The 26,748-nt window shown below is 42.3% G+C and overlaps 1 protein-coding gene across 1 annotated transcript in view; it reads right to left on the reverse strand.

Moving 5' to 3' along the window:
- Positions 1 to 6,469: 6,469 nt before the first annotated feature.
- Positions 6,470 to 26,748, reverse strand: part of rpgra (retinitis pigmentosa GTPase regulator a) — a 132,056-nt gene continuing 111,777 nt past the window's right edge. Inside the window, exons 16-17 of the mRNA XM_041211145.1 lie at positions 25,226 to 25,938; positions 6,470 to 7,910 (exon numbers count right to left, since the gene is read on the reverse strand). Coding sequence (XP_041067079.1) covers positions 7,674 to 7,910; positions 25,226 to 25,938 — 950 coding nt within the window. The 3' untranslated portion in view covers positions 6,470 to 7,673. The remainder of the gene's footprint in view (positions 7,911 to 25,225; positions 25,939 to 26,748) is intronic.

The raw sequence follows: 26,748 nt of genomic DNA on the forward strand, positions 1-26,748 counted from the left end.
GGTGAAGGGAAAAATCAGGGTGGATTAACTTAAACCCCCCTCCCGTCCGTAACAGATCATAAGTGGAGTAAACTATGTAGATAAATACTGTCAAAATTATTATAACAAGTAGCTAAGATCAGTTTTTAAAAAGACAAATAGAATCATTGTTTTATATATAGTTAATGTGTGAGCAAACTAGTAGAAGTGCTGGAAATCTGAAATAAAAACAGGAAATGCTGGAAATATTCAGTAGGTCTGGCATCATCTGTGGAGAGAGAAACAGTGCCAATGTTATGATGAAGGGTCATCGCCCTAAAATGTTAGCTCTTTCACTTTCTCCATAGATGTTGCCTGACCTGCTGAGTATTTCTAGCATTTTCTTCAGATAATTTATGAAATTGTGGAATACCTCAGCTTTCAGTTGGACTAGTGTGTGCAGTTTTGGGCACCCCACTATTAGAAGGATATAAAAACATTGGAAATGGTAGAGCATAGATTCATTTGTACTTTATCAGAAAGATTTTAGTTAGAATTGAGAGATTAGCACTCCACTCACTAGAACTGAAGAGTTAAGAGTGACCAGATACATTTCTTCAAGATTAATAAGCGTTATGATTAAGTTGATTAAAATGCCAATTTTTTTGTGATAAGCCTATTTTCAGCTGTGATAAATCAATCTGCACAAAGGGCGGAATCATCCATGCCCGCTGGTGTCAGGTGTGTTCAGTGGCGTGAGCGGACAAAATGGCGAGAAGGCCAAAAATTGGTTTCACGACATAGTGAAACCAGTTTGCGATTGTCTGCTCAACACGTTGATGGTGGGCCACATTCCCCACCATCGGACGTTGGGAACCCCATTGTAATACATCAGCATATCATTACAAGGCCAGCCTGCCGGACTCATCCTGTTCCTGCTGGATCATCCGCCCACATCGGCGGGAAAACACACCAATGCAGAACACGTCCTGACAACTACGACGTGCAGAAGTTGGGACTTACTGCCAGAGGTTTTCTCATGTTGCAGATATCCAAGAAACATGATGCTAGAACCCAACAACAACGGGATCCTGGAGGAATGTCCATGGCATGCTGAGCGGGTTCTGATGGACATGGCCTTGCTGCAAAGCAGCTCATGAAGACTGGAAAATCACCATTGATGCTCACAATGGATGATGGTTGAGAGGGTGGGAGAGGAAGGTCTAGGATCGACTGGGAGAGGAGGAGATGTCAGTGTGGGGGGGTGGTGAGGTAGGGAGGGAGGGAATGAAGTTGTCAGGGGGGAGATTGACGAGGAAATGAAGATGTCAAGGGGATGAGGTTGGGTGGAGGGAATGAAGGTGTCGGGAGGAGGGAGTAGGGGGAGGAGGGGGTAACGGGAGGAGAAGTTGCCAATTGGGGAGGTGGAAGGTGTAAGGGAAGGAGTTCAGAGGGGGGGAAGGAGTGCAGAAAGAGGAGGGAGTCCAGGGGGAGGAAGGAGTGCGGTGAGGGGATGGAGTTCAGGGGAGGAAAGAGTGCATAAAAGGGAGGGGGTAAGGTGGAGGAAAAAGTAAGGGTGGAGGAAGGAATTGGGAAGGGAGAAGGAGTAAGGCTGGAGAAAGAAGTGAGGCTGGAGGAAGAGGTGAGGCTGGAGAAAGGAGTCAGGGGAGAAGGACTAAGGCTGGCAGAAGAAGTAAGGGTGTCTGAGGAAGTCAGAAAGTGGGAGGGACTAAGTGGGGTGCAAGCCCACAGGGTGGGATGACTGTCGGGGGTTAAGGGGGTCTGGGAGGGAAGGGGTCCGGAGGCAGGAAGGGGTTTCAGTGGGGGCAGGGGCAGGGAAGGTGACAAGGGTCTCCGGGGTGAGGAAGGGATCCAGAGGCAGGGGGGGGGATGTCTAGCTGAATGTGCAATGGAGGGGTCTGATAGATCCATGGCTGCCTCCTAGGGAGCAAACCAAGGGTAGGCATGATACGAGGGAATGATGAGAATGACCGAAGGCAGAGTGAAGCAGTAGGGTGGGAGGATGAGGGTTTGACAGTAGCGGTAGAAGGGATGGCAAGAGTGGTTGGTGGGACTTGGAGGCAGACACAAACTCTGGGGGTGGGAAAGAGGTCAGGGAGGTGAATATGGATGGGAGTGGGATTTTCGGGAAGGAAGGGAACATGCACGTTCACTTGGACATCCTCAAAAGAAAAGGGTTGTGGCTGGTGGGTCATGGAGGGGAGGTGGAAGGTGATGCCGGGGGGGTCAACTATGATGGGGGGAAGGAAATGGGTGACTGTGGAAGGGGAAAGGAAATGGGTGACTGGGAGAGGGTAAAGGATGGGGGAGCAAAAGTAAAACCATATCAGCACCATGCTGTCCAAATCAAAAGTGAAATAAGAGTCATGGTGGGCAAGATCAAGTGCTGCATGGGAGTGTGATCAGTGGGTGGGCGGAGATGCAGGTCAGCTCAGATGGACAGCTGAAAGCAAACCTCAGCAGACAGCATTCAAAATGCTCAGGACACTGAGATGAGTCTGATACTTAAAAGGATCCATGTGCATGGAGAGTGCTTGCACAACACTCCGAAAGATCCTGCCACACACACACATACACTTCTCCCTCCAGAATCACTCGTGGGCCAGCTGCTCCCTCTGCAGTGACAGAGGACAAGGTTGAGAGGCTCACAGGCAAGGGAGACTCAAAGGGATGGGCAGCCTCTGAGATTCCCATGTAGATGACCCAGGGGTGTCCAGCTGCCGGTCCTTCTCCCTCCAGGTGACAGAGAGCCCCGGCCTAACTCGTTGATGGAAAGGAGCACCTGGAGGGATTTTGAGGTGCCCTGCTTCCCTCTCGCGTTGCCACTGCAAGAGCTCACCCATGGCTACTGTGATAGACTGTAGGTCTGCGCACATCTCCATATTTTACTATACCAGGGTCTCCATGGCATCCTCCATTCTCCCCATGAGATCTTCATAAGTGAACATGTGGGCACCACTTCATCAGAGAGCAGGCAATGCACTCCTCTGACTTACAAGCCACTCTATTGAGGGCTTCCAGCAGATCTGCGTGACGTTCCCCAGCCTTCTGCTGACTCTCTGCGATGAATTGTATGGCCTAAACCAGAGGCTCATCACCTGACTCGGACCTCACAGCTGCCTCTTCCCCAGCAGTCCTCCAAGTGCTGGGGAGCACAGCTAAACCTGCTTTCTCCTGCTGTGGACACATGTCCGTGCAGTGACCACCAGACTGTGAACTCGAGTCTGCTCTAGATCTAGGCCCCAACAAGATCTGTGTCTCTGCACTGGTGGTGGCTATGGGTAAGCGCTGTGACAGGTCCTCATGGACAAATATTTTGTGTTTCCTTTTTTTGTGCCTGTGTTTTCTCTCTTCAGAGTAGTTTGTTCAATTTTTAATAAATCAGCAGCAGGCTTTTATGCATTTAAACACAAGGAATGTTATTTTATTTCTTACACATTGCCCCAGAGGGGCTCACTCACTCGATTCACCCTCACTATCTCACACAGACAAAATTAGGTACAGATGAAGATAAAAATAGTAATAAAAATGACATTTCTCAGTTTGTCTTTCATCATAGGCCTGATGTTAGTTGAGTTAAAAAAAATTTTGGCTGAAGGGAAGGTCTTGATAAGCAGAGATTTCCCAGTAGCTGCAAAGGTTTCTGTAGTTGACTTGCTATGATGTTAATCTCTCAGGTGAACTTGAATTTGGAACGGAATATAAAAGAATACTTCTTTCTCTTTCAAGAGTATTGCTGTTGGGTACCTTGGCTATTTAGTAGACTGCAGTGGTCCAATGGCTTTGAGGTGTTTTGTTGACTCTCTTATGGAATTCTGCTGAAAGTCTACTGTTACATTTTAAAAGCAGGGAGCAAAGATGGCCACCTTAATGGCATGACCTCATGACAAGTGCCATGTCATTGCCCAAGTAAGGTGGTGGGTCAATTCGATAAACATTCTGGACTGTGCCTGTGGTTTCAGACTGCCAAAGGCCTTTGTGCTTGAAGGGCTGACTATCACATCACAATGAGGTTTTAATGGGTTTTGACTACCTTTTGATCTGACCCACAACCAGTCAAGTCAGTCAATAAAAACAAAAAAACTGCGGATGCTGGAAATCCAAAACAAAAACAGAATTACCTGGAAAAACTCAGCAGGTCTGGCAGCATCGGCGGAGAAGAAAAGAGTTGACGTTTCGAGTCCTCGAAACTGTCTTCGACAGTTCTGTCGAAGGGTCATGAGGACTCGAAACGTCAACTCTTTTCTTCTCCGCCGATGCTGCCAGACCTGCTGAGTTTTTCCAGGTAATTCTGTTTTTGTTTTAGTCAGTCAATAATGTACTCTTGTTCTCGGTGAAGACATAGCAGTTTCAATCCACAAGTCTGGTGATCCCTATACACTCTTTTGCAGTCTTTAAAAATAGCTTTAGCAATTTGTAATATCAACATTGATGTACTGGGAATAACAATATAAAAATATCCTCTAACAGAGGGGCAACCATGTAGGTTTTAAGGGGTATGGAGGGATTTAAAGAGGGAATTTGAGAGCATGGGATCTAGATGACACAAGGAATTACTGGCAAATGACAAGTTGAAGCGAAGAGAAATCTAGAGGTGATAATCAGAGAGGGGAAACTCAAGATGTTCACTATCTTAACAGTGAGGTCCAACAGCTGCTTGCACTTGCTGTTAAGAGGAAGCAGGGGAGACAGGTTCAAGGAGTGGTGAAGAAAATAACCTGCAGGTTATCTTTGTTTGCCAGATACAAGGGTTTGTGGGTTTTGCAGAAGGCAATTCAGCTCAATTATCTTATTAAATCTAGGGATAGGCGCCAAGTCACCTGTTCCCCAGATGCACTCAGGGCCAGTGCACGACGAGGCAAACTAGGTGGTCGCCAAGAGTGGCAAAAAACTGAATGAACTATTCTTAAAACTGCATAAGTAAACATACAGGCTTCAGCAGTGGGAATGAAGGTTTAGATCTACAGATTTACATCCACATATGCTGACATACATATAGATTTCAATATACTTACATTGCAGTCTTTCCTGAAATTTCACATTATATTCCTCATCTGTTTATGTGACAGTTTTACAAATTTGAACACATACATGACTGATCCAAAACTGCAAACCAGTAAACAATATCAAAGAATGTAATGTAATCTAGCCCACTCTATCAGAATGGTTATTGATTGGGTAAATTGTGCATATAATTGCCTAGTAACTATTAGAGGAAAACAGTATTACATCATGTGAGCCATATTATTTATTATAATGTGCATTTTTTCTAGTACATATCCTGTGAAAAGTGTACAAAGAGAATGCACAATAGGTAACAGAATATTCCCCCTTTTCATGTAAAATAAATCTGTAATTATGTGAAGAATTTATTTTAATGCACAATATTCATTTTCAAATATTAATCGTGGGTGTGGGGGGTGGGGGAGATGGGGGAAATGCAAGGCTAGGTGCCTAATACTCTTATACCAGCCCTGGATACACGCAACCCATAACTGGTGGAGTGCCACAGGGCTCAGTGCTGGGCCTCAATTATTTACAATATATATTAATGACTTAGATGAGGGAAGTAGATGTATTATCACCAAGTTTGCAGATGACACAAAAATAGGTGGGAAGGCAAGTGGTGAGAAAGACAGAGTCTACAGAAGAACATAGACAGGTTAAGTGAGTCGGCAAAAACTTGGCAGATGGAATATAATGTGGGAAAATGTGAAGTTATGCACTTTGACAGAAAGAATAGAGGAGCTGAATATTATTTAAATGGAGAAAACTGCAGCAGTCTGCAGCACAGAGGGATCTGGGAGTCCTTGTGCATGAATCCCAAAAAGCTAACATGCAAGTTCAACAGGTAATAGGGAAGGCAAATGGAATGTTGGCCTTTATCTCAAAGGGAATGGGGTATAAAAATAGGGAAGTCTTGCTAAAACCATACAAAGCACTAGCTAGACCACACCTAGAATACAGTGAACAATTTTGGTCCCCTAATCTAGGCATTATCTATCTGGCATTGGAGGCAGTCCAGAAAAGGTTCACTAGGTTGATCCCAGGTATGGAAGGATTTTCTTATGAGGAGAGGCTAAGCCTGTACTCATTGGAGTATAGAAAAATGAACGGTGACCTTATTGAAACATATAAGATTCATAGGGGGCTTGACAGGGTAGATACCGAGAGGTTGTTTCCCCTTGTGAGAGAGTCTAGGACCATAGGGCATAATCTCAGAGTAAGGGGGCGTCCATTTAAAACAGAGATAAGGAGGAATTTCTTTTCTCAGAGGGTAGTCAGTCTGTGGAATTCTTTACTGCAGAGGGCTATAGAGGCTGGGTTGTTAAGTATATTCATGGCAAAGATAGAAAGATTTTTAATCAGTAAGGGAATCAAGGGTTATGGAGAAAAGGCAGGAAAGTGGAGTTGAGGATTATCAGATCAGCCACGATCTCATTGAATGGCGGAGCAGTCTCGATGGGCCGAATGGCCTATTTCTGCTCCTACGTCTTACGGTCTAAGTTTATGCTTTGGGGAGTGAGGTTAAAAGCCAAAGCAGGGGAAGGTCAAGTGTAGGAGACAGTGAAGGTTTTGCTGGGGACAAGGTCATCAAAAAAGAGGTGAGGGAGTAGTTGAGCAAACTGGGAGCTGCAGCATTATGGGAGTAAATGGATGGCCATAGGCTTAGGCATTTAGGAGTTTGAAATGCAGCTGTAACAAACTAGTCAAATACAGAGGTACAAAAATCATGGCAAATAAAGTAGAACCACTTCATTAAAACATGTTTCACAATTCCAGCGTTTTATATAGTGAAAGATTTTGACAGTATCTACACAATTATTACTATTCACTAAAAAGAATATTACAGTTATAGCTGAAACTACTGCTGCAAAAACAAGACTAAAGCAGCTAAAATGCAGCTGTATTACAAAAAACAAAACTGTGATTTTTCACATTTTATTCCACATTTATGTTCTTAAAGGCACTTACAATTTATCATATTTAACAGCTTATTGTAAATTCAAACCAGCAGCTATAAATCAGGAAATCTATGGTAACATTGTTTCACTGTGAAAAGACACTTTGTCACTTCATTCTGCTGAAATATCACACACTAAATTTCTTTATTTGGTTACTTTCTGAAAAACATGAGAATTGTGGAGAATCCCATTTTATGTATGACCTCAAATTGATTTGACAGTTTTCCATTCAAAAAGTAAAATCTAATATTAATATAAAATGTTTTAAAGTACTGTTAAGAAATTATATTGAGGACAATGTTTTCAAACATTTGACAAAATATTTACATCTGCCATAAAATTATGAATTATTCACATTGAAAAACGGCCAGTTTTCTAGCAAGTGACAAAGTTAGAAAAGCACCATTAAAGCCACAGTTCCGAAACATTCAAATCATATAAAAATATACCAATTTACATTATCCTGATCAAAACATTTATTGAAACATTACGTTGTTACTATTATTGAAACCCTGTAAGCATAAAACCAAGTTGCTTATTATCGAAGGTTTCATTACAGGTCTCCATAGACAGTGATTCTAATAACACTGATGCCTATATAGACACATAATTATTGATTGTACATAAGTAGAAAAAGGCTACGTTTTGGGATGCCATATAGTTAAAGTGCAAATTGTTCTTGTGAACTGTTTAGAAGGAATCTGTTGCCGCTCCTTGCCCGTTGGGTCTTTACACCAACACACAAGTAATTGATTTATATTTATTTTTAAAACCACTCCGTATTGAATCTGTTTTGTTCACATTAGATGAAGCGGTGTCTTCAATATTTTCTGAAGAATTGTTCAGACTTGCAGTTTTCATTTCATCTCCAGTTGAGTTTTCTTTGACTGATACTTCTGATTTTATTTTCTTGTGCACTTCCTTCGCTTCAGAATCTTTGGTAAAATTTCCTTTAAGTCGTGTCATCTGCAATTACACCATGGATCATTATTTCTAATGAGGCTGGGAATATGATTATTAAAGAATAGATATATCAAATAAAATGTATACTTATTTCCAGTCCAAATGAATATTTTCTAATATCTGGGAAGAATATTAACCACAGGTTTTGTTGGTGACATTGATTAACATTCTTATTTGCCTGTTAACATGTCTGTTACATCTAGATTTGACGATTCCAACATACTCCTGGCTGGCCTCCATCTTCTACCCTCCATAAGTTTAAGCTCATCCAAATCTCTGCAGCCCATATTCTAACTTGCATCAAGTCCTGTACACCTATTACCTCTGTGCTTCCTGATCTACACTGGCTCCTGGTTAAGCAATGCCTCAATTTTAAAATTTTCATCACTATGTGGCCACTCCCCCTCTATCTCTGTAACCACCTCCAACCCTAAAAGCCTTCCTGATATCTTTCACATCCCTGATTTTAATTGCTCCACTGTTAGTGGCTGTGCTTTCAGCTACCGAGACCCTAAACTCTGGAATTCCCTACCTAAATCTCTGGGCCTATATACCTATTTTTCCTTCTACAAGGTTTGTCTTAAGACCTACTTTCTTTACCAAGCTTTTGGCCATCTGCCCTAATATTCCCTCATGCAATTCAGTATCAAATTTTGTTTGGCAACTTTTCTGGGAAACACCTTGGGACACTTCACTGTGTTGCAGGCACAAAATAAAGACAAGTTGTTCTTATAAAAACTGAGGTAAGGAAAACTAAAATGATGGCATTGGCTTAAAATCCAGAAAGAAAGGATAGCCATAAATTGGATCTATTTAGGCTGGTAAGCAGTTCTAGGCAGGGTCTTCAAAAAATTCTTTCATGCAATGTGGATGTTGCTGATAAAGCATTTTGTTACCCATCCCTAAGTTCTCTTGAGAAAGTGGTGGTGAGCCTCCTTTTTGAACTGCAGCAGTCCATCTGCAGGCACACCCAGTGTTATTAGGCAGAGAGTTCCAGGATTTTGATCCAGTGACATTGACGGCGATATAATTCCAAGTCAAGATGCTGTATGGCTTAAAAAGGAACTTGCAGGTGGTGGTGTTTCCATGCTGCTCTTGTCCTTCTAGGTGGTAGAGTTCAGGGGTTGGAAGGAGCTGTTGAATGAGCATTGGGAAGTTGCTGCAGTGCATCTTGTAGATGGTACACACTGCTTCCACTGTGCGACCGTGGTGGGGGGATTGAATGCTGATGTTGGTGAATGGGGTACCGATCAAGCAGACTTCTTTGTCCTAGATGTCTGGGCTCCTTGAATGTTGTTGGAGCTGCATTCATCTAGGTAAGTGGAGAGTTATCCATCACACTCCTGACTTGTGCCTTGGAGATGGTGGTCAGGCTTTAGGAATCAGGATGTGAGGTACTTGCATAATAATTCCCGGTATTTGACCTGCTCTTGTAGCCACTGTATTAAAATGGCTGGTCCAGTTCAGTTTCTGGTCAATAGTAACCCCCAGGACGTTAATAGTGGGGGATTCAATGATGGTAATGTTATGGCCAGGTGAGGAGAAGTGAACCGGCTCCCCTTTATTCAGCTCCCTCAAGTGGCTGCAACAAAGGTTTCTCTTTAGTTTCTTATCCCCGTTATTTCCTTTTCCAATCCAAATGTATCTACTTTTTAATAAAGAGCCAATCAAGCCAGGTTTTCTTGAGTCAAAGAAAGAGTAAGTTAATTACTTACTAATCCTGAAGAAAAATAATAAATGCAACAACACACACAAATAAATCTCAGAAATAAGAAAAGTTAGAGCCCAAATAAAAGTTAAAAGAATATATGATTAAGTCCTCTGCTTGTCTTTGAGGCATAGATTGTTGAACGTTGCGGCTGCTTGAAGTTAGCTGATTTCCTTTAAAATCTTGGAATTAAATTGAAGTTTTGGTAACTGCACCTTGCTGGAGACAATATTAGCTTGAGAGAAACAGAGAGGGTGACAGACTCCTTAATGCTTCCTTCAGCAGTTTTTTTCCAAATTACTTCTGTTTCTGGCTTGGCAAAACAAATTCTAAAACCTCCTGTCTATATATTCCAAGAAGGAACTTGATTAACATGCCTTGCAGTCATTGTTTTTGAACAAGTAATCCGATTTTTGATCGTTCATCTCAGAATTTTTTTTTTAAACACACATTTCAACATAATAGAAACCAACAGGAGACAGAGTTATTTCGTCCTCCACAGGGGGTTTTGTTTGTTTGTTAGGTATCTGGCTGATTAGCAGTTCCCATTGTCTTTACAGAATTACAGCTCATTAAAGTGCAACACTTTGCATTTTTAATGTCTTCAAGAGTTCCTTTTTGAAGCAGGACCTTGACACCTGCCCAGGTGTGAAATTCCATGCAACATGTCAGGGTAAGTCTGCAATGCATCCACATAGGAACTTTCCAGAAAAGTAGCCAACTTACAATGTCAAACATCCGGTGACTGGTGGTAGCCATCTTTGGTCAGTGTCTTTCTTGTAGTTAAAAAAAAAGGTCCTCTTTAAACAGTTCAATATGTTTTTGGCTAGCTGGTAAAGTTTAGGTAGATCTCACTCAGTCACAATTTCCTATGACAGTAATGTCATTGAATGTCATAGGGAAATGGTTAGATTTGCTCTAGTTGGAGATGGTCATTGTCTGGAACTTGTGTGTTACTTGTCACTTAACAACCTGAATGTTGTCCAGGTCTTTCTGCATATGGACATGAATTGCTTCTAGTACTGAATATTGTGCAACCATCAGTGAACATCCCCATTTATGACCATATGATGGAGGGCAGGTCATTGATGAAACAGCCTAAGATGGTTGGGCAAAGGGCACTCCCCAGAGAAACTCCTGCATCAAAGTCCTGGGACTGAGATGATTGGCCTCCAACAACTACAACCATTCTCCTTTAGGCTAGATATGACTCTAATCAATGGAGAGTTTTTCCACTGATTCCCAATGACTTCAATTTTGCCAAGGTTCCTTGATGGCACACTTGGTTATATGCTGCCTTAATGTCAAGAACAATCACTCTCACCTCCCATGTGTTCAGCTCTTTTATCCTTGTTTGGACTAAGGCTGTAACAAAGTCAGGAGCTGAGTGGCCCTGGTGGCACCCAAACTGAGCATCAGTAAACAGGTTATTGCTGTGTAAGTGCTGCTTGATAGCACTGTCAAGGACACTTTCCATCACTTTTTTGATAATCGAGAGGAGGCTGATGGAGTGGTATTTGGCTGCTTTTTGCGGACAGGACAAACCTGGGCAATTTTCCACATTGTCAGGTGGATGCCAGTGTTATAGCTGTACTGGAGCAGCTTTGCTTAGTGTGCAGCTAGTTCTGAAGCACAAGTCTTCAGTGCTATTGCTGGAATGTTGTCAGGGCCCATATAGCCTTTGCAGTATCCAGCATCTTCAGCCATTTCTTGATATTATGTGGAGTGAATGGAATTGACTGAAGATTGGCATCAGTGATGCTGAGGATCTCAGGAAGAGGCTGAAATTGATCTTCTGCTTAGCACGTCTGGCTGAAGGTGTTTGAAAATGCTTCAGCCTTGTCTTTTGTGCTGATGTGCTAGGCTCCCTCATCATTGAGAATGGGGTTATTTCTGGAGCCTCCTCCTCCGGTTGTTGTTTAATTGTCCACCACCATTCACGACTGGACCTGGCAGAACTGCAGAGCTTTGATTGGATCTGTTGGTTGGGGATTGCTTAGCTCAGTCTATTTTATGCTGCTTCCACTGTTTGACATGCAAGTAATTCTGTGTTATAGCTTCACCAGGTTAACACCTCATTTTTAGGTACGCCTGGTGCTGCTCCCTTGACATGGTGGAAATGGTAGAGTGAGGGATATGCCGGGCCATGAGGTTGTGGTCGAATACAATTCTGCTGCAGAAAGTGGCCTACTGCACCTCATGAATGCCCAGTTTTGAGTTGCTAGATCTGTTCTGAATCTATCCCATCTAGCAGTGTCAGTGCCACACAACACAATGGAGGCTATGCTCAGTGAGAAGATGGGACTTCGTCTTTACAAGGACTGTGTTGTGGTCACTTCTACATATACTGTCAAGGACAGATGCATCTGCGGCAGGTGGTTTGGTGAGGGCAAAGTCTAGTAGGTTTTCCCTTTTGCTGGTTCCCTCACCACCTGCATGCCCATTCTGCCTGGTACATCCTTCAGGACCAGCTCGATCAATAGTGGTGCTACTGAGACACTCTTGGTGATTGACATTGAAGTCCCCCACCCAGAGTACATTTTGTACCTTTGAAAGCCTCAGTACTTCTTCCAATTGGTGTTCAACATGGAGGAGTCATGATTCATTAGCTAAGGGAGGAGAGTAGGTGGCAATCAGTAGGAGGTTTCCTTGTCCATGTTTGGCCTGATGCCATGAGACCTCGTGAGGTCCGTAGTCAATGTTGAGGACACCCAAGGGAACTCCGTCTCGACTGGATACCACTGCATGCCCTCTCTGCTGGGTCTGTCCAGTCAGTGGGACCTGACATCCTCAGGGATAGTGAGGTGGTATCTGGGACATTGTCTGTGAGGTATGATTCTGAGAGTATGACTATGTCAGGCTGTTGCTTGATTAGTCTGTGGGACAAATCTCCCAATTTTGGAACAAGCCCCTAGACGTTAGTAAGGGGTACTTTACAGGGTCTACAGGGTTGGTTGTGCCGTTGTTGTTTCTGGTGGATAAGTCAATGCCAGGTGGTTTGTCTGGTTTTATTCCTTTTTGGTTTTTCTGTAACAACTAGTAGCAGTTAAGAGTCAACAACATTGTGAAGGTGCCCCAAGACCAGGGGAGCATGGGACCCATCCTATTTCAGAGTACTGTCCATGAGTTAAGGTATTGTGGGCAACAAAGTTTAGAGACGATACAAAAATAGGAGGCTGGGTAAATAATGAGGACATTGCAGCCAAATTCATAAGAATTTGGACCTTTTAAGCAACTAAGGCAATATCCATCAGACACAATACATAGGAACAGGAACAGGCCATTCAGCTCCTCAAACCTGTCCTGTATCCTAACTCCATCGACCCACCATGGCTCCATACCCCTTAATACTATTAGCTAGCAAAAATCTATCAATCACAGATCTTAAATTATTAATTGAGCTAGCATCCATTGCTATTTGTGGAAGAGTTCTGCACTTCTACCACCCTTTGAGTGAAGAAATTGGATACGATGTGGATGTATGAAAAAAACTAGTACTGGAGCAAGGAATGAAAGTGCAAGCTAAAAAGGAAAACTATTCACATCTATACACCATAAAATATGGTTAAGAGACATTTGGATGAATTCTGAAAGAGATAGGAATTCAATGACATATTGATGGGACAGGTAATTGGGGAGTGATATCTGAAATGAGTTGTGATAAATTTCACAGAACATTTTTTTCAATAACTTATACTTTTTTTCCAAGAATAGTGACTATATTAACAAAATGCTTTTCAGTCACTTTTTTTTATTATACAGCATATTTCTAGTAGCAGCCATCAAAGCTAGACCTAAAGAAATATCCATTGACGTGTGCTTTCAAACAGGAGTGGCTGGATAGTAATCACAGGTAAGAGCTTTGCTCATATTTTTCCTCTTCAACCCAAGAATGCAGAAGAAAACTGCAAATATTACAAGTGTATGAAGTATGCTTCAGCATATTGTAGTAATCTGATATGTAAAGTACCTTTAAGACAAGTGTTGTAATGTAAGATCACATGATCTTAATACTCAATAGCAGAGTTGTGCAGACTACCTCTGTGGGAGAGTCTTGAATTAGACATTGAAGATTGAAGGCAGAGTTCTGAGTTGTGAGCACACAACTGTAGCTGCTGAGTTTCATTTGTAAATAAACAGCACGTATTTATTCTAACAACGATTTCCCGATGTTCGAGGTCTCTGTACTAATTCGGTCACCGTGAATCAAGCGTGCAACCTGGATCCTTTAGTCTCCTTAAACCAAAGGGCACTGGATCCAACAAACTGGCAATGAATGTAAAAGCATGAAAAGCTACAAAAAAAAAACGAGGAAGAACGAAAGAAATCAGAAGAACTAAAATCGGGCCATACCTCGCATGGTAGTTGTAAGTAAAAGAAAATTCCTTCTTGATCAAAGTAATCCCCTCGGAGCATGCCGCAACTTAGAATAGTGGAGCCTTTCAACCCGAACTCGGTTGACTGGTCTTACTTTGTTGAATGCCTCACATTCTTCTTCCAGGTGAATGACATTGCTGGGGAGGAGAAGAGGTGCGTGATCCTCTGTCCACAAGTGGGAGTAAGACATACGGACTAATTCGAAATCTGTTGGCGCCGAGTGCCCTAGACTCAAAAAGTTTTGATGGCTTAGTGAGCCTCATAAAGAATCATTACCAGCCCAAACCGTCAGAGAAGATGCAACGGTTTAAATTTGACTCAAGAATTAGAACTGCAGGGGAGGCAGTTGCTTGTATGTGGCAAGTCTGAATCAATTAACGGAATATTGCAAGTTCGGTACATCTATCAATGATAAGCTTTGAGATCGTTTGGTGTGCTGTATATATGAAAATGCGATTCAGACAAGATTACTGGCTGAAACAAATTTGGATTTTCAGAAGGTATTGGAAATTGCTCTAGCAATAGAAGGTGCAGTGTGAGACTCAGATGCCTTATGAGGAACGCTAAAAGGCACCGTCCTCCATGTTGGGCGTGGAGCCTCAACCAAAAACCGCTAAAGTGCAGAGCTTTACTCAGAAGCGGGAAGTAGCCACCTCTAGCAGACAAATTAAAAGGGATAACTTAACAGCAAAAACATGGCATAACAGTAACAGAGATGGAAGCAGACAACCTTGTAATGAGCCACAGTTTAAAAAGATCGAATGTTTCTTCTGCCATCAATATGGACACCTCATGAGACATTATAAAGATAGAATCAGAGGATCACACAGAATCACAGTGCAGAAGAGGCCCTTCGGCCCATCGAGTCTGCACCGACACGTGAGAAACTCCTGACCTACCTATCTACCTAAATAATCCAATTTACCAGAATTGGCCCATAGCCTTGAATGTTATAATGTGCCAAGTGCTCATCCAGGTACTTTTTAAAGGATGTGAGGCAACCCGCCTCCACCACCCTCCCAGGCAGTGCATTCCAGACCATCACCACCCTCTGGGTAAAAAAGTTTTTCCACACATCCCCCCTAAACCTCCTGCCCCTCACCTTGAACTTATGTCCCCTTGTGACTGACCCTTCAACTAAGGGGAACAGCTGCTCCCTATCCACCCTCTCCATGCCCCTCATAATCTTGTACACCTCAATCAGGTCGCCTCTCAGTCTTCTCTGCTCCAGCGAAAACAACCCAAGTCTATCCAACCTTTCTTCATAACTTAAATGTTTCATCCAGAGCAACATCCTGGTGAATTTCCTCTGCACCGCCTCCAATGCAATCACATCCTTCCTATAATGTGGTGACCAGAACTGCACACAGTACTCCAGCTGTGGCCTCACCAAGGTTCTATACAACTCCAACATGACCTCTCTACTTTTGTAATCTATGCCTCGATTGATAAAGGCAAGTGTCCCATATGCCTTTTTCACCACCCCACTAACATGCCCCTCCGCCTTCAGAGATCTATGGACACACATACCAAGGTCCCTTTGTTCCTCAGAACTTCCTAGTGCCATGCCATTCATTGAATACTTTCTTGTCAAATTACTCCTTCCAAAGTGTATCACCTCACACTTTTCAGGGTTAAATTCCATCTGCCACTTATCTGCCCATTTGACCATCCCGCCTATATCTTCCTGTAGCCCAAGACACCCATCTCACTGTTAATCACCCGACCAATCTTTGTGTCATCTGCAAACTTACTAATCGTACCTCCAACATAGTCATCTATGTCATTTATATAAATGACAAATAATAGGGGACCCTGTGGTATGCCACTGGACACTGGCTTCCAGTCACTAAAGCATCCTTCTGTCATCACCCTCTGCCTCCTACAACTAAGTCAATTTTGAATCCACCTTATCAAATTACCCTGTATCCCATGTGCTCTTGCCTTCTTTATAAGTCTCCCATGTGGGACCTTGTCAAAAGCTTTGCTGAAATCCATATAAACTACATCAACTGCACCACCCTCATCTGCACACCTGGTCACCTCCTCAAAAAATGCAATCAAATTTGTTAGGCATGACCTTCCTCTGACAAAGCCATGCTGACTATTCCTGATCAAACCTTGCCTCTCCAAGTCGAGGTAGATGCCCTCCTTCAGAAATTTCTCCAATAGTTACCCTAACATTGACATGAGACTCACTGGCCTGTTGTTCCCTGGCTTATCTCTACAATCTTTCTTAAATAGCGGAAACACATCAGCTGTTCTCCAGTCCTCTAGCACCTCCCCCCTGGCCAGAGAGGAATTAAAAATTCAGGTCAGAGCCCCTGCGATCTCCTCCCTTGCCTCCCTCAGCAGTCTGGGACACAAATCACCCGGACCTGGCAAACTTGCAGACAAAAAAACCCAATAAGATAAACGGCATTGAAAAGCCTGAAGTAATAGATCCTGATATCTATTTGTTACATAATATAAAGGTGGGAAGAACAGAACCTATCTATGCAGCCATGAGAATGAATGCGAAGCCTATCAGAATGGAGTTGGATACTGGTGCAGCCACTACGGTGATGGACGAGCATATTTTTAAGTACCTGAATCATGGAGAGCGCAAGCTGAATTTAGAAAAAACTAATGACAAATTGAAAATTTACACGGGAGAAGACATATAAGTCAAGGGGTGTATGTAAAGTTGCTCCGGAGGTCAAACAGTGAGAGTACCCTTGACGGTAGTAGCAGGCGAGGGACCTAGTTTCCTTGGTGAAACTGGCTGAAAGAAATTAAATTGGAATGGACAGAAATCTTCCAACTGAGAACTTATAGGCTTTCAGAACTACTACAAAAATATGCTTCAGTTTTAAAGGAAGAGCTTGGAAAAATTGAGGGGCTATAAGCAAAAATTCATGTAGATCCAGATCCAAGACTCGTGAAGGCAAGACCAGTACCTTATGCAATGCAGGATAAGGTAGGTGCTGAACTGGACAGATTAGAAAAATTGGCCGTGATACAACCAGTACAATTTTCAAAGTGGGCAGCTCCAATTGCACCTGTTCTTAAACCTAACCGAAGCATTTGAATATGTGGGGACTATAAGTTAACAGTCAATAAAGTGACAAAATTGGATAGACACCCCATACCTAAAATTGAAGATTTTTGCGCTAAATTGGTAGGTGGAACAGTTTACACGAAGTTAGATTTGAGTCATGCCTACCAACAATTGGAATTAGAGAAGGCATCCCATAAGTTTGTCACCACAAATACACATAAGGGATTGTACCAATTCACCTGTTTACCTTTTGGTCTATCTTCTGCTTCACCATATTTCAAAGAACCACGGAAAATTTACTACAGGGATTGCCCAATGTGGTAGTTTATTTGGATAATGTTCTCATGAATGGACTCACAGAAAAGGAACATTTGATGAACTTGGAAGAAGTTCTGAAACATTTTTCGCAGGTGAGAGTGAGATTGAAAAAGAAAAAGTATACATTCAGGGCAAAAGAGGTAGCTTACCTAGGTCACAAGGTATATTCATAAGGCCTACATCCAGTTGAAAAAAAAGTTGAAGCCATCAGAGAAGCCCCATTACACCCCTGGGAGTGGCCAAGGAGTACACATCGACTATGTGGGACCTTTTATAGGAACAATGTTTCTACTTATCATAGACACTCATTCAAAATGGATGGACACCCACATCTTCAGCAACATTAGACAAGCAATGCAAAGTTTTGCAACTAACGGACCTGAAATGCTAGATTCAGATAATATAACTGAATTTAACCGATTTACAAGCCTCAATGGTAATGTTCATGTGAAAACATCTACACACCACTCTTCTTCAAATGGGCTCGCCGAGACAGCAGTTCAGACGTTCAAACCTGGGGTGAAGAAATTGTCTGGAGACTTGATAGCGACTAAATTAGCACGAGTTCTTTTCCATTACAAAACCACCCCTCATTCGACAACAGGCGTCACACCTGCAGAATTGATGAAGAAGCGCTGTTGCCGATCGAGAATGAGCCTAATTATGCCAAACTTGGGGGGAAGGTAGAAAGAAGGCAGAGAAGTCAGAAAATGGGACATGATTGTTACAGTTAGGACAGAACATTTAATGTAGGAGAGAAAGTACCTGTGAAAAATTTTAGAGAAGAACCAGCATGGTTGTTCAGTGAGATAAGTGCAGTAAACAGACCTCTTTCCTACCACGTGAAAGTCCAAGATCGAGTAATTAGGAGACATTGGATTACATAAGAAGAGGAGAAACCAAATATCCTGAAACGATTCTACAAGTGTCTGAGACTGAATTAACATCCCCTGTTGAAAGAACTCAACTGAGTACAAATATGTTTGAAGGGCTGACTGTACCTGAAAGAATTGAAGAAACAGATTTACAGGTACCTAATGAAGAACCAGATGCTCGGACAACTCCAGTTGAGGTTCCAAATCAAACTTCAGAAGCTGCAGCGCTGAGATGTTCTACACGCATAAGGAAACGCTCAGACACCGACTTTATAAATAATTGATTTGTGTAAATAAATAACTTGATATATTTTAAAAATTGGAAAATAATATTTTTCAGTAAAGGGGGAAGGATGTAGTAATCTGATATGTAATATATCCTTAAGACAAGTTGTAATATAAGATCACATGATTTCTATAACCAATAGCATGGGCTCTGTGGGAGAGTCTTGAGTTAGACACTGAAGATTCAAGACAGAATTATGAGTTGTGAGCACACAAGTGTAGCTGCTGAGTTTAGTTTGTAAAAAAAACAGCATGTGTTTATTCTAACAACAATTTCCTGATGTTCTCTGTCTCTGTACCAACTCGGTCACCCCAAATCAAGCGTGCAACCCGGGTCCTTTATCCCAAACAAACCAAAGGGCACCGGATCCAACACATATTATACAGTAAATATTTAGATTTTGTAAGTTTATATATATTTTAGTGATTCAAGAACAGTCTAAGTAGTAAAACTGACATCACTCGCTGCCTCAATACGAACACTCAAAGCCCATATGTTCAAACTCAGCCACAACCCTATTCTTACAGTTCCATCCTTGGCACTATCAATGCATTGAGAATAAGCAAGGGCCTTCATAATGTCAAATAAAAATCTATTTATAGGTTTGAGAAAAAGTATTAAGTTACCCAGTGGCTCTGTATGTGAAAGGACTCTAATGTGGCACTAAGATATGCAAGGTCCCGAATCATAAAACTGACCAATATTTCAGCTGTCCTCCATTGGAATTGAAATAGCAGGTATCAGCTCAGGGATCTACAAATTGATTCAGCGTTCCTAAGCTATACAGGGGAAAACCTGCCAAGATACCTGTCCATGAGTCCTGCTCATGGTTTATGTTGGCATTGCATCAGGACTAGACCAAATCCAACTTTAACAGCTAACATTCACATGTGAAGATTAACCACTGGTGAAGGAACCATGGAGGGTTGCTGTTGCCCATAGAACCATACACGAGGAAGGGTTGCTACATTTAGAAGTGGAGGAGTAAGAAAAGAAAATTAAGAAAAAAAGTAAAAGACGATGACTTGCATTTATACAGTGCTTTTCGTGACTACCGGATATCACAAAGTGCTTTACAGCCAATAAGGGGAGGCGATGGCGTAGTGGTATTGTTGCTGGATTAGTAATCCAGAGGAACCCCCCCCCCCCCCCCCGCCCAGAGTAATGCTCTGGGGACCCAGGTTCAAATCCCACCACAGCAGATGGTGGAATTTGAATTCAATAAAAATTCTATGATATCATTGTCGATTGTTGTAAAAACCCGGCTAGTTCACTAATGTCCTTTAGAGAAGGACGTCTGGTCTATATGTGACTCCAGACCCACAGGAATGTGGTTGACTCTTAAATGCCCTCTAAAATGGCCTACAAACTGCTACGTCTCAAGAAAGGAAAGAAAGCAGACGGACCACCCGGCATCAACCTAGGCACCGGAAATTAAAATGGCAAATTCCGCCTTGTTGACCCTGCAAAGTCCTCCTTACTAACACCTGGGGGCTAGTGCCAAAATGGGGAGAGCTGTTTCACAGACTAGTCAAGCAACAGCCTGACCATAGTCATCCTCACAGAATCATACCTTACAGATAATGTCGCAGACACCACCATCACCATCCCTGTGTACGTCCTGTTCCACCAGAAGGACAGACCCAGCAGAGGTGGCAGCATAGTGGCATATAGCTGGGAGAGAGTTCCCTGGGAGTCTTCAATATTTCATGGCATCCTGCTGATTACCATATACCGCCCTCCCTCAGCTGACGAATCAGTGTTAAACATCACTTGGAGGAAGCATTAAGGGTGGCAAGGGCACAGAATGTGCTCGGGTGAGGGACTTCAATGTCCATCACAAAGAGTGGCTCGGTAGCACCACTACTGACCGAGCTGCCTGGACTCTAAAGGACATAGCTGCTAGACTGGGTCTGTGGTGAGGGAATCACACAAGAGACAAGAAGGAAAAACATACTTTACCTTCATCCTCACCACAGATGCATTTGCCCATGATAGTACCGGTAAGACTGACCACCACACAGTCACTGGGGAGAAAAAGACCCACCCTCCATCATGTTGTGTGGCACTACCAGCGTGCTAAATGGAATAGATTTCGAACAGATCTAGCAACTCAGGATTGGGCATCCATGAGGCACTGTGGGCCATCAGCAGCAACAGAAATGTACTCGAACACCATCTGTAACTTCATGGCCCGGCACATCCCCCACTCTACTATAACCGTCAAACCAGGGGATCAACACTTGTACAATGAAGAAAGCAGGAGGGCATGCCAGGAGCAGCACGAGGCATACCTAAAAATAAGGTGTCAACCTGGTGAAGCTATAACACAGGGCAACAAGTGATAGACAGAGCTAAGCAATCCCACAAACAATGGATGAGATCAAAGCTCTGCAGTCCTGCCACATCCAGTCGTGAATGGTGATGGACATTTAAACAACTCACTGGAGGAGGAGGCTCCACAAATATCCCTATCCTCAATGATGGGGGGAGTCCTGCACATCAGTGCAAAAGATAAGGCTGAAGCATTTGCTATAATCTTCAGCTGGAAGTACTGAGTGGATGATCTATCTCGGCCTCCCCGAGGTCCCCAGCATCACAGGTGCCTGTCTTTAGCCAATTTGATTACTCCATGTGATATCAAGAAACGGCTGAAGGCAGTGGATACTGCAAAGGTTATGGGGCCTGACAATCTTCCAACAATAGTACTGAAGACAAAAACAGAATTACCTGGAAAAACTCAGCAGGTCTGGCAGCATCGGTGGAGAAGAAAAGAGTTGACGTTTTGAGTCCTCATGACCCTTCAACAGAACTTGAGTCCAAAAAAGGGGTGAAATATAAGCTGGTTTAAGGTGTGTGTGTGTGTGTGTGTGTGGGGGGGCGGGGGGGGGGGTGTTTGGGTGGGGGGAGAGAGAGAGAAGTGGAGGGGGTTGGTGTGGTTGTAGGGACAAACAAGCAGTAATACCAGCAGATCATCAAAAGATGTCACAAACAACAGAACAAAAGAACACATAGGTGTTAAAGTTGGTGATATTATCTAAACGAATGTGCTAATTAAGAATGGATGGTAGGGCACTCAAGGTATTTCTCTAGTGGGGGTGGGGGGAGCATAAAAGATTTAAAAATATTTAAAAATAATGGAAATAGGTGGGAAAAGAAAAATCTATATAATTTATTGGAAAAAACAAAAGGAAGGGGGAAACAGAAAGGGGGTGGGATGGAGGGGGGAGGTCAAGACCTAAAGTTGTTGAATTCAATATTCAGTCCGCAAGGCTGTAAAGTGCCTAGTCGGAAGATGAGGTGTTGTTCCTCCAGTTTGCGTTGGGCTTCACTGGAACAATGCAGCAAGCCAAGGACAGACATGTGGGCAAGAGAGCACTCCACCCTGCTCTCTTGCCCACATGTCTGTCCTTGGCTTGCTGCATTGTTCCAGTGAAGCCCAACGCAAACTGGAGGAACAACACCTCATCTTCCGACTAGGCACTTTACAGCCTTCCGGACTGAATATTGAATTCAACAACTTTAGGTCTTGACCTCCCCCCTCCATCCCCACCCCCTTTCTGTTTCCCCCTTCCTTTTGTTTTTTCCAATAAATTATATAGATTTTTCTTTTCCCACCTATTTCCATTATTTTTAAATATTTTTAAATCTTTTATGCTCCCCCCACCCCCACTAGAGCTATACCTTGAGTGCCCTACCATCTATTCTTAATTAGCACATTCGTTTAGATAATATCACCAACTTTAACACCTATGTGTTCTTTTGTTCTGTTGTTTGTGACATCTTTTGATGATCTGCTTCTATTACTGCTTGTTTGTCCCTACAACCACACCAACCCCCTCCACTTCTCTCTCTCTCCCCCCACCCAAACCCCCACCCCCACATACCTTAAACCAGTTTATATTTCACCCCTTTCTTGGACTCACTCAAGTTCTGTTGAAGGGTCATGAGGACTCGAAACGTCAACTCTTTTCTTCTCCACCAATGCTGCCAGACCTGCTGAGTTTTTCCAGGTAATTCTGTTTTTTTTTTGGATTTCCAGCATCCGCAGTTTTTTTTGTTTTTAATAGTACTGAAGACTTGTGCTTCAGAACTTGCTGCGCCCCTAGCCAAGCTGTTCCAGTACAGCTACAACACTGGCATCTACCCGGCTATATCGAAAATTGCCCAGGTATGTCCTAATAAAAAGCAGGACAACTCCAATCCAGCCAATTACTGCCCCATAGTCTAGTCTCGATCGTCAGTAAAGTAATGGAAGGAGTCATCAACTGGGCAATCAAATGGCACTTGCTTAACAACAACCTGCTCATCGATGCCAGGTTTGGGTTCTGCCAGGGCCACTCAGTTCCTGATCTCATTGCAGTCTTGGTTCAAACATAGACAAAAGAGCTGAACTCGTGAGATGAGGTGAAAGTGATTGCCTATGACATCAAGGCCGCATTTGACAGAGTGTGGCATCAAGGAGCCCTAGCAAAACTGGAGTCAAAGGGAATCAGGGGGAAACTCTATGCTGGTTGGAGTCATACCTAGCACAAAGAAAGGTGGTTGTGGTTGTTGGAGGTCAGTCATCTCAGCTCCAGGATATCACTGCAGGAGTTCCTCAGGGTAGTGTCCTCAGCCCAACCATCTTCAGCTGCTTCATCAATGACCTTCCTTCCATCTGAAAGTCAGAAGTGGGGATGTTCGCTGATGATTGCACAACGTTCAGCACCATTTGTGACTCCTCAGATACTGAAGCAGTCCATGACCAAATGCAGCAAGACCTGGGCAATATCCAAGCTTGGGCTGACAAGTGGCAAGTAACATTCGTGCCACACAAGTGCTAGGCAATGATCATCTCCAACGAGAGGAAACCTAATCATCACCCCTTGACGTTCAATGGCATTATCATCACTGAATCCCCCACTATCAACATCCTGGGGGTTACCATTGAACAGAAACTGAACTGGACTAGCCACATAAATACTGTGGCTACAAGAGCAGGTCAGAGGCTAGGAACCTTGTGACGGGTAACTCACCTCCTGACTCCCCAAAGCCTGTCCACCACCTACAAGGCACAAGTCAGGAGTGTGATAGAATACTCCCCACTTTCCTGGACGAGTGCAGCTCCCACAACACTCAAGAAGCTTGACACTGTCCAGGACCAAGCAACCCACTTGACTGGCACCACATCCACAAACATTCATTCCCTCCAACACCAACGCACAGTAGCAGCAATGTATACCATCTACAAGATGCACTGCAGGAATTCACCAAGGGTCCTTAGACAGCACCTTCCAAACCCACAACCACTATCATCTAGAAGGACAGGGGTAGCAGATAGATGGGAACACCTGGAAGTTCCCCTCCAAGTCACTCACCATTCTAACTTGAAATATATCGCTGTTCCTTCATTGTCGCTGGGTCAAAATCATGGAACTCCTTTCATAATAGCACTGTGGGTGTAACTACACCACATGGACTGCAGCGGTTCAAGAAGGCAGCTCACCACCATCTTCTCAAGGGCAATTAGGGATGGGCAATAAAAGCTGGCCCAGCCAGTGGAGCCCACATCCCATAAGTGAATTAAAAAAAAGTTTTTTTTTGAACTGTAGTCACTGTTGCGATGTAGGAAACACAGCAGCCAATTTGCAAACAGCAAACTTACACAAATAGTAATGTGATAATGGCCAGCTAATCTGTTTTTTGGAATGTTAATTGAGGGATAAATATTGTCCAGGATAGTGAAATATCTTCTCTGCACTTCTTTGAAATAATGTCATGGAATCTTTTACATCCACCTCAGCAGGTAGGTGGGGTCTCAGTTTAACGTCTCATCCAAAAGACAGCTCCTCTGACAGTGCAATGCTCCCTCGGTAGTGTACTGGAGTGAGTTCTTTGATTTTTGTGCTCAAGCTCTGGACTAGAACCTGAACTCGGAACTTTGTGATTCAAAGCTGAGCCATGGAAAATAATCAAAACTTTTTATTTTTTTAATTATAGTATTTTCAAATGCTGCGGTAATGAAATGAAGGAAGGATGATAACATCATGGTTAATATCAAAGCCTGTTGCTCACTCATAAGCTTTGGGGTAAACAAAAATAGACATTCCACTGAGATCCAGTCTCTGTTCACAAGCTACTCTACAGGTATTGGTGTTACTAATATTTGTTGAAGTTACCACTGAAAACAATTCAAAAACACTTATTTTTGTATGATAAACTAAGTTAAAGTAATCTCATGCTGATCCTAAAAGTTATTAGGTTAATTCTCTTTAGCAGAAAAACTCAAAGTTCACCATGACCTTGGGCTCTTTGCCCACAATCTCTCAGCGATCTTCTACTGAGAACAAAGGTAACAGCTTCAGTGGTGTTCTGTAATCTATGAATTTAAAAACCAGTTTAATTTGTATCTTACTCAAAATCTTTTGTGCATAGTTTGCACATCTATATAGGAATAACTCTCATCGCATACTTTTTCCATTTGTCAGCCCATTCTAGTACTTTCAAACAGTGACTATCTTGTATACAATGTTCGTTATTGGTTCTTATGATATTAGAGAAATTTAAATGTTTCCTGTTGATATGTTGTAGTTGAAAAATAAGCTGACCCCTGTCAGTTGTATTTCCATCCACGTGTATTTTTTCAATAATCACAAAGTGACTACTGTCTAGCAATAAGCTGCAAAACTGAAACTTGATAGAAAGAGAAAGGAGTGGATCAAATGTACTTACATTTTTAGTTATATTGAATAAGCCATTTAATTTTTTCTCTTTTATGATTTTTTTAGTTTGTTCTGGACTTGTGTCTTCATTTTCTCCTGAACCTTTTGCGTCTTTGTTTTTTCCTAAAACTTTTGTGTCTTCATTTTCTCCTGAACCTTTTGTGTCTTCGTTTTTTCCTAAAACTTTTGTGCCTGCGTTTTTTCCTGAACCTTCTGTGTCTTCATTTTCTCCAGAAACGTTTGAGTCTTCGTTTTCTCCTGAACATTTTGCATCTTTGTTTTCTCCTGAACATTTTGTGTCTTCGTTTTCGCCTAAGCTTTCTACACTTTCGTTTTCGCCTAAGCTTTCTACACTTTCGTTTTCGCCTAAGCTTTCTACACTTTCATTTTCGCCTAAGCTTTCTACACTTTCATTTTCGCCTAAGCTTTCTACACTTTCATTTTCGCCTAAGCTTTCTACATCTTCATTTTCACCTAAGCTTTCTACATCTTCATTTTCACCTAAGCTTTCTACATCTTCATTTTCACCTAAGCTTTCTACATCTTCATTTTCACCTAAGCTTTCTACATCTTCATTTTTGCCTAAGCTTTCTACATCTTCATTTTTGCCTAAGCTTTCTACATCTTCATTTTCTCTTAAACTTTCTACGCCTTCATTTTCTCCTATGCTTTTTGAGTCTTCATTTTCTCTTAAACTCCTTGCATCTTCATTCTTCTGATGATCTTTATGAATAAAAGAAACAGTCATGAATACTCTTTACCCAAGTAGCTATGACTTTAAAACAATAAGGGATGATTAAATATAACATATATTTTGAAAACTATAAAGTATAATAGCTTTATAGCTAAGCACAGTTGCAATAAGATATGAAACCACTAATTAACTTCTAATATAGTAGGTGTTGACAGTAATAACCTGAAAAAAGATACTCTAGTCACTGAAATTTTACTATTGTTGAGGGCAACACTTTTTTCTGAAAGGCATTCTCTCTTTCTTCTTTTTTGGCCCCCATACATTTTATGACATCTGCAATCAGTTGTTTGTGGCTTGCCCAGCTCTGAAACCAGGAACTGGAAGTAAATGACAATAGCCTGCATTCTGCCTTCTTCCAACTCTCTCTTCCCTAGTGGGCAAACACCTCTTATAATTATAGTATGATTGAGACAGGGAATTTCACATATATCAATTCAACATAGATGTGAGCTTCTTCTACCATTCCATGGCATAGCACTCTGGTGTTCCAATATGTTTCATCTCACCTGGCTACTGCACATTAAAACATGATTCAATTCATTTCAATAACGAATGCATACATTTTAATAAACACAGCTTTAATTTATAGTTAGTTAAACTGGGTGTGTTTTGCTGGGGCTTTACTTATAATCCACAAGGTTTTATTCAAAATTAACATATATTAGGCTCATTTTAAATTGCTAAAATGGTCTTATTTAATGCTGGTATATTTACATAGGAATTGCCAGACAAAAAAGGCCAAGGTCCATTTGTTTTACCTTCTACAATTCTGGAAATTG

This window comes from Carcharodon carcharias, chromosome 18 (genome assembly GCF_017639515.1).
Source record: "Carcharodon carcharias isolate sCarCar2 chromosome 18, sCarCar2.pri, whole genome shotgun sequence".
Lineage (NCBI taxonomy): Eukaryota > Metazoa > Chordata > Chondrichthyes > Lamniformes > Lamnidae > Carcharodon > Carcharodon carcharias.